The sequence below is a fragment of the Anabrus simplex genome, chromosome 1 (genome assembly GCF_040414725.1).
Source record: "Anabrus simplex isolate iqAnaSimp1 chromosome 1, ASM4041472v1, whole genome shotgun sequence".
Taxonomy (NCBI): domain Eukaryota; kingdom Metazoa; phylum Arthropoda; class Insecta; order Orthoptera; family Tettigoniidae; genus Anabrus; species Anabrus simplex.
The window spans coordinates 1,642,099,005-1,642,116,571 of record NC_090265.1 but is presented as its reverse complement, the minus strand read 5'-3'; the positions used below and the strand labels follow the sequence as shown (position 1 = coordinate 1,642,116,571).

Here is a 17,567-nt window from a genome sequence, read left to right as displayed (position 1 = left end):
ATTGTGAATGATACCTGTTTCACAGACATAGCAAACACAAAGACGAAGAGAAGCAGGGTTGGTTTGGGCAACCATACATTCCGGTGCTGGTTTATAGAAGGTTGCAGTTTAATTTAAATGTATGTGTAAATTTTAAATTCTGGACATAAGATCAAGAAAGTTTTTCTTTACAATGAAATCACAAATAAAACAAATGTCTACAAGATTACAGTAGTTTTTTTTAACCTTTCCATCATGCATATACACTGATTTTCCGAATTCACTGTTCAACTGTTCAGCAGTGTTCAATTTTGCAGACAACAATAAGGTTAAGGCATTTTTAATGTGTGCCTTCAAGGTTTTGTGCTTTTTTAAATTGTATTTATTAGATTATTTAAATATGTCATTCTTGATTTGGTCCATTCACCCTCCCTGCTAGACAAGCATGGTAAACAGTTAAATAAATTGTTCATTCCACAGCTACAAATCCAGCTATGTTTATCATAAACAAGTGAATTGAATTTACATGTAAACTGTCTGCTTTTATTCTGTACAGTATTTTATATATTTATTCCTGGTGTGGGATGTGCTGCTATCTTCTCTATTGCTGAATGCAAACTGAAGTGTTTTCTCAGCAAATTGGACACTAAATTCATTATGGAAATGCACTACTTGAGTCACAGTTGAATTAAAAAACAGCAACAATGCACACACCTGACTGCTATCCACAAGGATTTTGACTACTACTAGAATGTTTTCATTCCTTCCCTGAAGGGGGAGGCGGGCCTCTTAGACAGTGACGCCGTCTCTCAGCCGGGAGATTTGTTACGGTGAAGGAAATACTCGGAGAAGGTGAGGGGGTTGGCGGCCGTGGCCTATACTAGGAACTGTGCCGGCATTCGCCTTAGTGCAGGAGAATGAAAAACCACGGAAAGCCATTCTCAGGACAGCCGACAGTTGGGGCCAGCCGCGAGGTCCAGCCCTGTCCCGATCCTGAATGCAGAGGCGTAGAGCCACGGTAGAGCCGTGGCCACCCTTCCTCTGCTCGGTAGGCCGGTCGGAGTGCAGAGCTGTTGGACCATGGACCAACCGTGGCCACTTCTGGGCCGAGACCCACTCTGCATCCACCGATAAAGGATTTTGAGTCAACTGCGAAACGATTTCTCAGGACAAATCTTTACTACTGTACACCAGCAGTGCCGAAGCTAGCGAGATGCGCGTGCATGAGAAATGAATGGAGCATGCATTCAGTCGTTTGGTGGCAAACCAAATACGCACCACCGTCACTGCTCAGAAAGAATAACTTTAAATCTTTTATTAAAAGAACATAAAAAGTGCTGGTTGCTCAAACCTGCAACAAGGCCAGAAACCGCCACTGAAACGTCCTCGTTTATCATGAACTGTCATAGTGTCCAGGAGCGTAACGTTAGGGCCTGCAGAGCCTGCAATGCTGATGATGAAGTTTGTTGTTTAAAAGGGCCTAACATCTAAGGTCATCGACCCCAAACCGTACAATGCAGATGGGTCCAGACCCCTAAGGGGCCCCACAGACTCCTCGCAAAGAAACAACAGTCGAAATAATTATTTTTTACAATTTCTTTTTCATGGAGGAATTGCCACTTGGTTGCATCCAGCAGCAGTGTGTTATGTTGGTGTAATACAGCAAAGCCCTTGCCGTCTCTCATAACACCGCAACACACTCTCTCACGTAAGACTTGCACCTAATTATTAAAAAATAATTATATACCAATGAAAATTAATATCAAAATACCACATTTTGTTTGGAAAATTATACTCTCTTGACGTGTTAATGCATCTGAGATCTATTATGCACAAATTTTGCTGAACATTTATCTTCTGTCACACTCTATTAGAAAACAGTGCCAATAAAAGTTGGTGTAGTAACAATCAGTCAATCCAATTTTGAACGAGCTCTCTCTGCGTGAAGTTAATAATAGACTAGGCCTATTAGTTGTGCAGTTTGATATTTTTCAAACTATATTTGAACAGTTATTTAATTTAATTTTGTTCATATATTTTTCTGTGCTCTAATCGAATAAGTTATAACTGAGACCGGTATCGCCTATGGAATATAGCTCTGTAGTTACTAAGAAACTCAGCCTCGGGAGATCAACTGAGTAGAGGTGGGTTCGATTCCCACCTCAGCCATCCTGGAAGTGGTTTTCTGTGGTTTCCCACTTTTCCTCCAGGCAAATGCCAGGATGGTACCTAACTTAAAGCCACGGCCGCTTCCTTCCCTTTTTCTTGTCGATCCCTTCCAATCTTCCCATCCCCCTGCAAGGCTACTGTTCAGCATACCAGGTGAGGCCGCCTGGGCAAAGTACTGGTCATTCTCCCCAGTTGTATACCCCAACCCAGAGTCTGAAGCTCCTGGACACTGCCCTTGAGTCAGTAGAGGTGGGATCCCTCGCTGAGTCCAAGGGAAAAGCCGACCCTGGAGGGTAAACAGATAAAGAAGAAGAAGAAACTAAGAAACGAAACCAATTAAAGTTAAATATGAACACCTAAGTGGTGCACGGTTGGCAGTTCAGAAACTTAGGCGTTAAACCACGGAGGCAAACAAATAAAACCTATTAAACATTGTTTTTTACAATTTTAAAATAATGACTAATCCCTTCGTTTGTATAAAGCAAACCAAAGTCATTTCCGTACAGGCCATGAAGGCCCTTGGAGCAGTGGAAGGTAAAGGCTTCCACTATCCGTAACCTCGGCACTTGGTGGGGGTAGAGTGGTTAGCTCTACGCCCGGCTACCTTTCCCCCAGGAATTATCCTGGTACTAATTTTTGGTGTAGGCTGAGTGAACCGCAAGGCCTTGTGCACCGCCAGAAGTGGAAATCTCATTTCTTAAATTTTTTTACTTCCTGGCGGGGAATCAAACCCATGTCCTCTCGGGTGAACCTACCGCCTCAGCCAGACAGCCCCTCTTCGTCTGTATAACTTAGCTATATATTGCACTACTTCTACTTTATGTCATTAAAAGTATATTAGTTATTGATAGGTTTTACATTTTATTTTAGGGGGCCCGAATTTTCATTTTGGCAGGCGAGCCCATATCATATTCCTTGCTCCTGCACGTATCCGAGTTAACTGAGGGTACTTTTAACTGAGTTGTTTGGACTTTGTTCTATAATACTGGTATTCCATATATGGTATTTTGGCTAGAAAACGGTTTTTCTGACTATCCAATTAGATAAAATTGCCAAACAACAGTTTATGGTTGTCAGAGGTTAGAACCTCTGCCAGTAACAACAACTGAAACATTAATTCTAATTTTTTCTTTTTTAAATGATACAGACTTGTTCGATACAGTAAATAAGATTCTTAATTCAAAATCTGACAAATTGGGTGAATTAAACTCATGGAATTGTCACAGAAATGGGTCAGAATTTCCAGTTTCCTCAAATACTTTGAATACTAATAGACCTATTCCTAATCTCCTCAAAATTGTGGAACATCAGCATTTTAAAAAGATTCTTCTCACTTATGAAGAACTTTTGCGGAACAGAAAAAAGGCAGCACGGCAACGGAAAGTGTGAAATCTTGACTAAAAATGTAGTTCAGCTGTGACTACATGACTACAACTGCAGTGACTCTTATGAACTAATAATAAATGATGCTAATATCATACAAACACTGCATCCTCAGAAAAATACACATGGCACATGAAGGAGCCCATAGCTGGGCTGGTCTTTGCTGGACCATTTTCATCTACTGCCTAGCAAGTTATATTCATAAGGTAAGGTTAAGTGTTACCAAAACGTCAAAATTGTCCTCGGCTTTTTCTTTCAGAAATATGGTAGCCCTAGGATTGGCAGACCACATTCTAAGAGTAAAAGCAGTGGAATTGGATACGATTTGTTGTATTTTGTCCTAATCTTAATAGTATTGGGAAAAAGAAGACGTTTTGAACTCCTGCACCTATGTAATAATAATAATAATAATAATAATAATAATAATAATAATAATAATAATAATAATAATAATAATAATAATACCAGGAGGTACACCCCAATGCTACACATTCAAAATAAGCGCCTTAATGAACTCCTCTATCGAACAAAGTGGAAACTAATACAACAGGAACTTAGAACTTTAATCAGAAGATGTCACCACTAAAATATTGAGTAATTTTGTTATTGTGAAGTTTCCTAAACTGACTGAATTTCTCCTTGTTTTGTTTGCTCTACATCAAGAAGTTTGAAAATTTTTCTACAGATAACACCACAAAAAATGTATGACCATGCCCTCTGGTGCAAAGTGAAAGAACTTTCTTGAAGAAATGTTGTATTCAGAAGTTTTTGTCTTTACTAAATTTTGTTCTTTCATTTATGGGTTGGCAATATTAATCTTTCTTTCTGCCTGTTTTGAACTTAGCCAATCCCGAATTTCTTTAATTATTTTTTGACCAATCATGTCTTTCTTCTTCGATGTTGATGTGTAACTCTAAGCTACCCAATAAAGTTGAGTGGGTGTGTCTTAATTATTCATAAAAGGTCTCGAAATTTCCCCGAGGGTTTAAAAACTGCTGATTTTCACTGCTCGTTGCCACTTCAACAACATCTAGCTTAGTGTATGGAAGTGTAGCAGGGGGCGGGTAGTGCCTCTTCCTTCAGGCAGCAGCTCTTCAACAAGGTAATGGCCGTTCAACATCTTTATTTCTTGCTAGCTCAGCAGTTTAACCCGCGGGCCAGGTCCGAAACCTTTAATATGTAACCTGTCTCTTGAAATATGTAAACCTTTTTCAGTCTTTGTAAAACTTCATTTATCTTTAACTGTAATTCGGGGATAGAGAGTGCTTTACTCTCTCGAGCTCCCCTTCATTTGATTGGAGGTGACTAAGTTTTCATAACCGATTTTCTACTCTTCCTTAATGTGTTAAAAATTTTCTTATATGAGTCACCTCCCTAGTTTGGGAATAGCCCCTGTGTCATCGGCCTAGTGCCTCTTAGGTTTTAAAATGTGTATTTGGGAGTGCTGATACATGCCTCCATTCTTTTTGCATTTAGGGCCATTTAAGTTAACCTGTTGTTTTTCTATTAAGGCCCAGTAGGCTGGGTACTAGATAGCTCTGTTTCATTGTAAGTTGTGCCTTGATGGCAATCATGTGTAAAAGCCTGGCATTGCCTTTAATAAGTTTGGAAAATTGAGAGCAGGTCAGCTCTTTCTGATGTGGTAAAGAGCCTCTAGGAGGCCAGATATGGTTTTTGGAGCTAATGCTCCTTGAATGAAGGGGTTTTCTGCCCTTTGATCAAATGTGTGATTTGGTAAAGTTGGGCTAGTTGCTCAAGGATTGTGAAATTGGGGCTCAAAGCTCAGAATTTGGAAAGACCCCTGAACTTGTGCTTTTGTTTGTAAAGTTATCATTGTACCTGTGTTTTTTTAATTGTTATTTCACCTAGTGAAAATTTGTTAAATCTTGTTGCTTATTGAAAATATAACCTTTATTGAAATTTTAATTCATCTTTCGGCATTGTAGTTAGACCCATTCCAGCCCGCACCTCCTTTCACCTCTGCAGTCCACGGGTAACCCCGTAACACTTATAATTTAAAGAACTTTTGTATTTCTAAGTTTTTTTCCTGATGTTCATTTATTTTTGGGTTGGCAATATTCCATTTTCTTTCCGCCAGTTTTGAATCTAGCCAGTCCCTAATTTCTGTAATTAATTTTCAACCTATCACAGGCTTCTTGTTCGATTCTGAGTGTTACTTTGAATTCATCCAATAAAATTGAGAGGGTGTGGCTAGTTTAGTCTTGAATGATCTCGAACCTTCCCTGAGGGTTTATAAACTGCGGATTTTCACGTTTCTTGGCCAATTCATCGTCATCTTTCTGAGTGTGCGTGTTAAGCAGGAGGCGGGCGGCCTCTTTCGTCGGCAACTAGAACATCTTCAAGGTAATGGCCACATAACTTTATTCTTTCTTGCTACCTCCGCAGTTTAATCCTAGGGAAAGGTCCGAATCTTTAACTATCTAACATACTTTTCTAAAATGTAAACTTTCTTTCGACTAATGTAAAACTTTAGAAATTTCATAAAGTCTTTAACTATAAATCGGGGATAGAGAGTGATGTACCCTCTCGAGCTCCCCTTCATCTTGGTTTGAGGTGACTTCGTTTTGTAACGGTTTTCTGCGTGTAATGTGTTAAAGTAATTTCTATACGAGTCACCTCAGTAGTTTGGGAATAGCCTCCGTTTCATCGGCCTAGAGCCTCTTAGGTTCTTTTAGTGTTCATATCTAGGAGTGCAAGTATACGCCTCCATTCGTTTTGTGTTCAGACCATTGATTTAACCTGTTATTCTTATTCCACGAAGGCCCAGTAGGTTGGGTATTTAATACCCCTGTAAAAATAAGTCCATTTGTAAATGGTGGTTTGAGAGACCCGAGATTGATGTAACGTTGCCTTGAGTAGGCAGTATGGAACCGAGAGCCTGTTAGCTCTTTTTCAAGTTTTGTAATTGTAAAGAGTGCCTCTAGAAGGCTAGAAATTGTATTTTGGGGAGCAAGTGCTGCATGAATTAGGGGATTTCTGCCCTTAACTAAACAATTCTTCTATTATTTGTAAAATTGTAAAAAAACTAGGGGCTTAAAGCCCAAAGTGTTAAGGTTCTGAATCTTGGATTTTTCGTAATCTGGTTTCTAGATTGGCATTGTACCTGATTGTTATTTTTCCCTTGTGGAAATTTGTGAAGTTTGTTTTTTTATAATAAAGAAATATAACCTTTGTTAAAGTTTTAATTCAATTCTTGACATTGTAGTTAGACCCATTCAAGCCCGCGCCTTCTTTCACCTCTGCGTTCCACAGATACCCCGGAATAATAATAATAATAATAATAATAATAATAATAATAATAATAATAATAATAATAATAATAATAATAATAATAATAATAATAATAATAATAATAATAATAATAATAATAATTGGTACACCTATACGCCGCACATTTGAATTTTCCGCCTTAAAGTACTTCTCTACTGGAGAAACCCTGAACTAACTCTACTGGTTATCAGAAGATGTCACTGTGTGTTTTTGATTTGCTTTTGTTTTTCATTGATCAAGAAGTGTGGACATTCTCTAACAGATGTCTCTACCAAAAACTATGATAACGCACTCTGGTGTAAAGGAATGAACCTTCTTGGAGAAATGTTGTATTCATAAGTTTTGTCTTAACTAAATTTTGTTCTATCTTTTGTGGGTTGGCAATATTAAGCTTTCTTTCCGCCTGTTTTGAATTTCACCAATCCAAAAATTCTGTAATTAATTTTCCACCAATAAGGTGTTTCTTTATCGATTTGTATGTAACTTTTGCGGTCAACCAATAAAAATTGAGTGGGTGTGTTTACTCATTCCTGAAAGGTCTCGAATTTTCCACGAGGGTATACAACTGCTGATTTTCTTGTCTCCGGGCCACTCGTATAACATCTTGCTCAGCAGTTTAACTCGCGGGGAAGGTTCGAAACCTTTGATATGTAAATTATAAAACATGTAAACCCTTTTTCTGGCAAACTTCATTTTTCTTGAACTTTAATTCGGGGATAGAGAGTGCTTTACCCTCACGAGCTCCCCTTCATTTTTGGAATTTGAGGTGACTACGTTTTCGTAACCGTTTTTCTCTTCCTTCTTAAAGTGTTAAATTTATTTTGCAGACTAGTCACCTCCATAGATTGGGATTAGCCCCTGTATTATCGGCCTAGCGCCACATAGGTTTTAACAATCTTTAGTGTAGGAGTGCAAGTACTTGCCTCCATTCATCTTTGTGTTTGGGCCATTTAATTAACCTTTAATTCGCTACTCAGGCCTCGTAGGTTGGGTATTAGATACTCCTGTGTATTTATAATTGTGCCTTGAGAGGCAGTTTTGAGGAATGTTTGTTGTTGCCTTTAACAGGCGTGAGAAATTGAGAGCAGGTTAGCTCTTTCTGAGGTGATAGATGTGCCTCTAGGAGGCCCTATATGTGTCTTTGGAGCTAACGCTCCCTGTAATGAAGGGGTTTTCTGCCCTTTGAAATTCTGTAACTTGGTATTGTTGAGCTAAAGCTCAAAGATTGTCAGATTGGGGCTCGGACCCCAGAACTTGTAAAGAACCCGAAACTCGGGCTTTCCTTGTAAAACTAATCTGGTACCTGATTTTGTTATTTTCCCTAGTGGAAAGTGGTTAAATTTTTATCTTATCTTGGACTTCTTGATCGTGTAGCTGATTTAACTTGTTGTTATTTGTTGTATGCTCAAAATTCTATGTCACCATTGTTTAGTTTCGAAAATATAACCTTTATTGAAATTGTAATTCATCTTTCGGACTTGTAGTTAGACCCATTCCAGCCCGCACCTTCTTTCACCTCTGCCTTTCACGGATAACTCCGTAACAATAATAATAATAATAATAATACAGTAGAGTCCTGCAAACTCGATGTAATGTGGACTAAGTGGGTGTAGAGTTTTCGAAATGTTGAGTTTTATGGAATAAGTGGTGGGTTATTCACAATTTATAATAATTTACTGTATATTACTCTAATGGAAGTTATAGCCTAATACAGGACACATAAAATATTGTTAATATAATATATTGTTAAAAATTTAAAAATCTTAAATACCATAGAGAAGAAATCACCAGTTCTTTGTAGGAAAAAAGTGTGATGTTTGACGGTCTCTCGCACTCATTTGATCTTCGTGGAGGTTCGCGACGTAGGCGACAGAGAAACAAAAAATGTCCATAGTAGGTCCATCTTGCTCCTCCATATAACGGAGCATTCCTTCAGCGGCCTGTAGTACACAGTTCAAAAACATCAGGGTAACATGTTTTGTAACGTCTGGTATGTGAACGTTAAATTGGTAGATGGGGTTCCAAATGTCGTACAGCATACCTTGAGACCTTAGCTACTCAGGGTATGTCCAATCGAAGTTATACTCCATCTGTAGGCGTAGCCATGCATTAAACTGTAGGCGATCCCTCAAAAATAAAGTGAATAGCGATGCGTCTGTGTGACGTTGCGAGGTACACAGACTACTGCGGTCATTTGAGCACGTTGTACGTCAACCAGCACATCTCATGGGACATCTTAACGAGGTTCAAGTCGCAAGGGCCGTCACTTTGATCCAGGAAGGATGGACGTTTCGTCGTGTTTGTGGATCTCAATGTCTCTCCGTGAGTTATTCACCACTTGTGGAATCGCTACACTGAGACAGGCCAGTTCACAAGGAGGGATGGACAAGGTCGTGGACGCATGGCAACCCCACAGGATGACCGATATCTATCTGTGCATTGTGGCGTCGTTCAGCAACTGCCAGAGAACTGCAACAATACCTCAGGAGGGTCACTGGAGTCACGGTGTGTGACCAGACAGTAAGGAACAGGTTAAGAGAAGTGTCCTTACGACCCAGACGTCCTGTTCGAGTGGCCCGTTTAACGCAGCAACATTGTGCAGCTCGCCTTCTGTTTGCCCGTACCCACGTCAACTGGCAACTTCGCCAATGGAGACCTGTGTTGTTCACAGACGAGTCCAGATTTCCCCTGACACAGCGTGATGGATGTCAACGTGTATGGAGACGCCGTGGTGAGCAGTACATGCCAAATGTTGTCCAGGAAGGCGACAAATTCGGACAAGGTTCTGTGATGGTGTGGGGTGGCATCAGTATTGATGGCCGTACGGGTCTTGTCGTCGTCCGTGGTAATCTTACCGCTGCGCGGCATATCAAACAGATACTGCTACAGCATGTGTTGGTTGCTGCATACGGTGTAGGCCCTGAATTCGTACTCATGCACGACAATGCCAGGGCTCATGTAGCATGCATCACCAGAGCTGTCTTGCGAGAACTGGATATTCAAGAGATGCAATGGCCAGCAGTGAGTCCCGACCTTAATCCCATCGGGCATGTGTGGGATAGGTTTGACAGAACTGTTCGTGGGAGTCCTCTTCCACCACAGAATCTCCAAGACCTCGAACAGGCTCTCATTGAAGAATTGTACCTGATACTGCAACGTGACCTCCGTCGACTTATACGGAGCATGCCACGTAGGTGCCAAGCTGTGATAAATGCTCATGGAGGACATGCACACACTGAAGCTCTCCAACTGTGATAAAATTCCACCCTGAAGGACTGTTATCACTTTGTTTTTGCCCCTATTTGGACATTTCCGCTTGTGTTCTGAAAATGAACGCGAATCCATCGATGTTCTATTGTATACTTCAACGGTAAGGAATAAAGGTTTAGTTGGTGATATACCTGGGTGTGAGGTATTGTTTTGTGGAGCATGGCATACGTTCAAAAACATGTTGCCCTAATTTTTTAAACTGTGTATTTCACTGTGAGTAATCTCTTTAACGTTTCTGTTGTCTTCCATCTCTTTGTCTTCTGCTTCATCTTCATTTTTATCTTCGTTCTCTATCACTAGTGCAACTATTTCACGATCTAAAAGTTCACGGTTTTCGTTCTGCCCCATCTATTCTCCAATATCACTATTAGTAACATCGTCGTAGCCTGGAATTTTCTTCAAGAAGTCTATTATTTCACCATTGTCTCTTCCCTGCTTTCTTGAAACTCGTTTCCTGAATGGTCAAGCAACTTCCTCCTGGAACAAACGAAGCTTATATGCTCGATTTCATTCCAGGATTCAGATATCCCCCTCCCACACACTCCTATTGTCCAACATGTCTATTTTCTTTTGTTTATCGATCATGTCACCCACTTCCTCCCCGGCTAATATAACAAATAAATTTACATCCGTGTCTTTTCTTCAGTGCTTCCAAAATGCCCTCGTGTATTGGTTGAAACACCGAAGTCACGTTAGGAGGGAGAAACGTGGCTCTCATATCTTGACCAGAAAAATATTTTAGCAATTACAACAAATAAGAATCAGTGCTCATCAAGTTGTCGAGTTAGTGAGATTCTACTGTAATCCAGGTCGCTACTAGACCACATTAACAGCTCGTCCGGCGAGTGGCAAAGCCTCAAGGTCGCGCTAGCCAGATCTGGCCAGGCAGGTTTCCAGCCAAGTTTCAGTGGTGGGAAATGAACCCTCGCAGTGAGCCTCCATCCGCCGTGCTGTCGACATCGCTTATAACCTTAGCATATAGTAGTCTGGGGCACAGCGTAGCCTTTGAAACAGCCACGTGAGGGGGCTTCTCCTCCAATGCTACATCTCCGTATTAGTGATACTGCAGCGCGACCATGAGGCTTCATCACAAGCCAGACGAGCCCTATATGTTGTCGAGTGCGTGGTCCTCACTCACCATGGTGAGACCGAAAGAATCGAAAGAAAATTGAAAGAAATTCCTGCAAAAGATTCTCAGGGCAAACAACACCCAAGGTCAAATGCAGAGCTATAGGCCTACTCTAAATTTGAAGGGCTCTCGCTTGTTGAGAGGTTGCGCCGTTTCATGTTTTACGGTAATTTCTCTCGAATGTCTAGCTCGACAACGTCACGCAGAATTCTTGATCTTCTCATCACTTGCAAATGTACCACTCCATGTTTGAAAGTTGCACTATCTCAAATGGCGGAACGCCGGTAAGTTACGTGTTACCTCGCACCCACGAGTTTAATCGTGGCGCTCGACATGGTTACGTTACGGTGTTCGGCGCGCATGTCTGTACCTGCCTTAAGATTGTACATTAGTCCGTAATACTTCAGATTTGTATTATCTTGCATTCATGATATTATACTGTCCTTCTGAAGTAGATAAATTAATATGCAACACTTACCTGTTCCTGCTTGCCCTATCACCCAGGAGAGTCGTAAAAAGAGCATAACACCCCAGATGTTGAGAAGGCATCGCATCTGAAAGGATATCACATTTTCATTAAAATTTGCTGTATTTCTACAACTGTATAATTTATAAGATTTATTATTATTCTACTTACAAATACTCCTTCGATCCATCCAAACTTGATAACTTTACCCTTCTTTCTTTGAGGTTCATCTTCAGCATCAGTTTCCTTCGGCTGTAAGAAAAAGAAAGGCAATGTCAATGAATAAGTTTTTCACAGACGGTGACAGAAACAAATCTCAGCAGTAGAACCCTTTTTCGTTATCAGATCGTGTGCGGGCGCAGTGTTTCACCCACAGCATGGCATCTAGCTCATCAGTTGGAAACCCGAAAAGTTCTATTGCTCTGATTTTTTAAGAAAGTCAGTGTTACGTATCAGTGTGATATATTTCATACAAAGGCTGAAAAATGCATGATAATACGTGAAGATTAATAAGAATTTTAAAAACATTAAACTCCCTAAGAAATTACCAGCGTTTCGCCCCAGTGCAGCAGTGGGCTCATCAGTTGAATTGCTACACCTTCCCAAGACACTGGCGGCTAATGCGCCGTTGAGATACCACTGCAGTCCTTCTATGTAGGGCTCGATCCCTGGAAGGAGGAAGCTTGTAGTGACAGTCGATATTGCGATCACAGTCGAGGATCTTAAGTTTTAAGTGGAATTTGAACGGCATGGATATAATTTTTATTTTCAAAATACTACACGTATCGGCTGGGATTCGAACCTCGCTCACCTAGTGGAGAAGTCAGTTACGATGCCATTTGGCTTTCACGCCCTGACCCCTGAAATCATGGGAGTATCAGCTAAACTGGAATCTGCCACCTGGGCGACAGACCTAAATGCAGATCAATGATGATTGATTGATTGATTGATTGATTGATTGATTGATTGATTGATTGATTGATTGATTGAAATACCATTAAAGGGAGGGAGGACGGGAGTCTCCATAAACTTGGAAACCCAATATGATTGGTGCTGAAAGCGACAATCGTTTGCCAAGTTAGTTTGGACAGAAAAGATGAAAAAAGGAGCACAGTACCAGCAAGTGAATTAATTCCCTTGTGGCATGTAATGAAATGAAATGACGTATGGCTTTTAGTGTCGGGAGTGTCCAAGATATGTTTGGTTTGCCAAGTACAGGTCTTTTTGATTTGACTCCCGTAGGCGACCTGCGCGTCGTGATAGGATGAAACGATGAAGATGACACATACACCCAGCCCCTGTGTCGGCGAAATTAAGCATTGATGGTTAAAATTCCCGACCCTGCCGGGAATCGAACCTGGGACCCTTCTGACCAAAGGCCAGTACGCTAACCATTTAGCCATGGAGCCGGACGTGGCCTGTAATTAACGCACAAGACGTGAACCCTTAGCGGGGGAACAGATTTAATTTCAATATCACTAAAATAATCATTCATTTTCCATCACGCCATTTAACTAGAATAACGTACCGCACTTTAACCATTTAATGGTCCATGATGAATTGAGGCATCACTGATTTTTTTTTGCTATTGGTTTTACGTCGCACCGACACAGATAGGTTTTATGGCGACGATGGGATGTATAGGAAAGGGCTAGGGGTTGAAAGGAAGCGGCCGTGACTTGAATTAAGGTACAGCCCCAGCATTTGCTTGGTATGAAAATGGGAAATCACGGAAAACCATCTTCAATGCTGCCGACAGTGGGGCTCGAACCCACTATCTCCCGGATGCAAGCTCACAGCTGCGCACCCCTAACCGCACAGCCAACTCGCCCGGTGGCATCACTGATTATGATGACAGTCTATCAGTTTTGTACAGTTTGGCATATCAGATATTTGAGCCTTTAGCAGTCAATTGTGTATTTCACCAAGCGTTTTCTTTGTATGCAGAGTGTAACAGTAAGGCAAGGCCAAACTTTCAGGACACAGTCCTTACACGTAGAAAAAGAAAATGTTATATGGACATGGACCAGGAAACGCTTTTTTTTCCATGTTAGAACTCATTTTCGATTACTCTACATAGTACATTAATCACGCGAACAGGACGTACCAGCATGAAACCGTTTCTTACATAAAATATTCAAAATGCCCTCCGTTAGCGTTGATAAACTATCGTATCGCATCTCTGATTCACGTTCGAAAGTATGTACCGGTATGTATGTATGCATGTATGTATGTATGTATGTATGTATGTATGTATGTATGTATGTATGTATGTATGTATGTATGTATGTATGTATGTATGTCTAAATTGGTTATAAAGATTGCAACCTATTTAGTATGTTCAGCCCTTATCTCTTTCCTCTAAAGGATCGGGTACAAAGTGAGGTGAATCTTCCTAGCGAGTTTTACGACCGGATGCCCTTCCCGACGTCAACCTCATCAGAGGAGTTAATGAGATGAAATAAATGACTTGATATACGATAGTAGGAAGGGAGAAGCTGAAACCCGATGCCGGCACATCGCCTATTCCTGTCGAATTGCAACGAGGGGTCTGCTCAAGTCTTAATGCCTCCATCCGACGAACGAATCACCATCAACAGCGTCATATGTCCTCACTCCATATGAACACTGCGGAGGGGGTCTGGAATCGAATCCAGGCTTTTTGGCACTCAATCTAGTGATTAGAAATTGTATACCACCACCTCTTCTATACTGACGGTCAACGTTCTGATGATGAAAATGTTCTCCATCAACGGGACTCGAACCGGCTAACCACGGTGTCAGGCCGTATACTGTAGACTTGACGCCTTAATGATCATGGCACCAGGCTTGTGTTCAAAAGAATTCTATATAACAATACACGAAGATCACAATCCGTCAAGTTGTGTGCACTATAAAATCCTATCAAAGAGAGCTGAGGATATTTTTGACGTACCGGGCGAGTTGGCCGTGCGCGTAGAGGCGCGCGGCTGTGAGCTTGCATCCGGGAGATAGTAGGTTCGAATCCCACTATCGGCAGCCCTGAAAATGGTTTTCCGTGGTTTCCCATTTTCACACCAGGCAAATGCTGGGGCTGTACCTTAATTAAGGCCACGGCCGCTTCCTTCCAACTCCTAGTCATTTCCTATCCCATCGTCGCCATAAACCCTATCTGTGTCGGTGCGACGTAAAGCCCCTAGCAACAAAAAACAAAAAACAAAAAAAAAACAAAAAAAAAATTGACGTGGCTTGCATGAGACAGAGATGAGCGATGATGATTACATGTTAGGAGATAGTTCACCTGAAAATGACTTGAATGACAAGTGTGACGTACAGTTAATAACGCATTTGATAAGTGAGGAGGGTCTGTTCAAAAGATGCTATTTCCACCTTAAGAAGGTTGAGGGAAAAGAGCAAGAAATGTAAATTAAAAGGCACGTGGAACGTACCCATGATAGGGGTTGGTACAACTTTTAAGGAATGACACCTTTCTGATCTGGATTGCCCATGGCAATCGATAATATTCAACTACTGTAATGCACTTGGACGAATTCCTGATTTATTTTTTGGAAGTGGAAATAACCCCTTTCGAACAGACAGTCCTCGAGTATGCCGGACGTGATGGTTCAGAATAAGGAAAGATGCCATCCTTTGAAAGTTTACATTTAGGAGATCCCACTCTCTGTACCAGAATTTTCTCCCGTAGGAGTTCTTTTAAGTGCCAATAAATCTAAGTTCGACATTAAATCCATAGCAAGAATAATAAAAAGAGAAGAGGAAGGGACCATTTATGAATCAAGCAATATTTTTCTTTTTTCTTATATACAAGAGAAAAGTAGAGTTTTTCAGTAGAAAAGGACACGAGGACAAACATGAATTGGTCGTTAATCTTCTGTGAGGAGACGGAAGAAGAAGAAGAAGCTCTCTAAGGAATACTTTGAAAATCATCTCAACGTGAAAGAAAAGAAAGGTTCTCTGGTATTCCTTTCTTCGTGGTTACCGCTCTACGCTCGCCAGTTGTGATCTTCTGGGAGCTGTACGGAAACAGACAGCACCAGACGTAAAAGAAGAAGATACGTACAATCGATTGCTGGGAATCTTGGTGATATCGGAACAGTGGCTTATTTATTTATTTATTTATTTTTTATTTATTTATTTATTTTTATTTAACGTCTCCAGGACACAGATAACTATGAACATGAATATACTGTTCGTTAAAATTAAATGAACCGGGCGAGTTGGCCGTGCGGTTAGGAACGCGCAGCTGTGAGCTCACATCCGGGAGATTGTGGGTTCGAACCCCACTGTCGGCAGCCCTGAAGATGGTTTACCGTGGTTTCCCATTTTCACACCAGACACATGCTGGGGCTGTATCTTAATTAAGGCCACGGCCGCTTCCTTCCCATTCCTAGGCCTTTCCTGTCCCATCGTTGCCATAAGACCTATCTGTGTCGGTGCGACGTAAAGCAACTAGCAAATAAATAAATAAATAAATAAATGGATAATAAAATATATGAAACAATCCGCGTCCTCAGCTCAATGGTCAGTGAACTGGCCTTTGGTTCAGAGGGCCCCGGGTTAGATTCTCGGCCGGGCCGGAAATTGTAATTGTGTATGGTTAATTCCTACGTCTCGGGGACTGGGTGTTTGTATTTGTCCCAGTACATTCCTTTTCATATTCGCACAATTCATAACACTACCAACCGCCACAGAAACACGCAATGGTGAACACATTCCTCCATATAAGGTTGGTGTCGGGAAGGGCATCCGGCCGTAAAACAGAGGCAGATCCATATATGCGACACAATTGGCAGTCACGACCACCCCAGTGTGTAAAAATCAGCAGAAGAAGAATAAAATATATTAAACAGAATGACAGGGATAGACACAATAAGAACACGCAATTAAATGTGTGGTGAAGCCCAGAATTTTTCAACATATGTATGTCTTATGGCTCGGGGTCATCCGGAAATTTATGTAATGTAATGCGACAAAATGTGTGATGGAAGTGTAACCACAGCAACCGTGCAGGCAGTGATGGAAGGATGGGTAGACAATGTTACCTAGCAACAGTGCAGGCTGTGATGGAAGGATGGGCAGACAATGTTACCTAGCAACAGTGCAGGCTGTGATGGAAGGTGCGGATCGATGGTCAGATAATGTTACCTAGCAACAGTGCAGGCAGTGATGGAAGGATGGACAGACAATGTTACCTAGCAGCCGCGCAGGCAATGATGGAAGGTGGGGATCGATGGTCAGAAAATTTTACCTAGCAACAGTGCAGGCAGTGATAGAAGGTGGGGATCGATGGTCAGAAAATGTTACCTAGCAACAGTGCAGGCAGTGATGGGAGGTGTGGATCGATGGTCAGACAATGTTGCCTAGCAATAGTTTAGGCAGTGATGGAAGGTGTGGACCGATGGTCAGACAATGTTACCTAGCAACAGTGCAGGCAGTGATGGAAGGTGCGGATCGATTGTCAGATAATGTTACCTAGCAACAGTGCAGGCTGTGATGGAAGGTGCGGATCGATTGTCAGATAATGTTACCTAGCAACAGTGCAGGCAGTGATGGAGGGATGGACAGACAATGTTACCTAGCAACAGTGCAGGCAGTGATGGAAGGATGGACAGACAATGTTACCTAGCAACAGTGCAGGCTGTGACGGAAGGTGTGGATCGATGGTCAGATAATGTTACCTAGCAACAGTGCAGGCTGTGATGGAAGGTGCGGATCGATGGTCAGATAATGTTACCTAGCAACAGTGCAGGCAGTGATGGGAGGTGTGGATCGATGGTCAGACAATGTTGCCTAGCAATAGTGTAGGCAGTGATGGAAGGTGTGGATCGATGGTCAGACAATGTTGCCTAGCAGCCGCGCAGGCTGGTGTCCGGACATTTC

The 17,567-nt window shown here is 41.5% G+C and overlaps 1 protein-coding gene across 2 annotated transcripts in view; it reads right to left on the bottom strand.

Annotated features, from left to right (window-relative positions):
* The window catches only part of LOC136858650 (bumetanide-sensitive sodium-(potassium)-chloride cotransporter), a 289,427-nt gene that overhangs the window by 90,681 nt on the left and 181,179 nt on the right, over positions 1–17,567 (bottom strand). For both annotated transcript variants that reach the window (XM_067138364.2, XM_067138362.2), the window contains exons 2-3: positions 11,859–11,939; positions 11,700–11,775 (exon numbers count right to left, since the gene is read on the bottom strand). In XM_067138364.2, the coding sequence (XP_066994465.2) occupies positions 11,700–11,775; positions 11,859–11,939 (157 nt within the window). The remainder of the gene's footprint in view (positions 1–11,699; positions 11,776–11,858; positions 11,940–17,567) is intronic.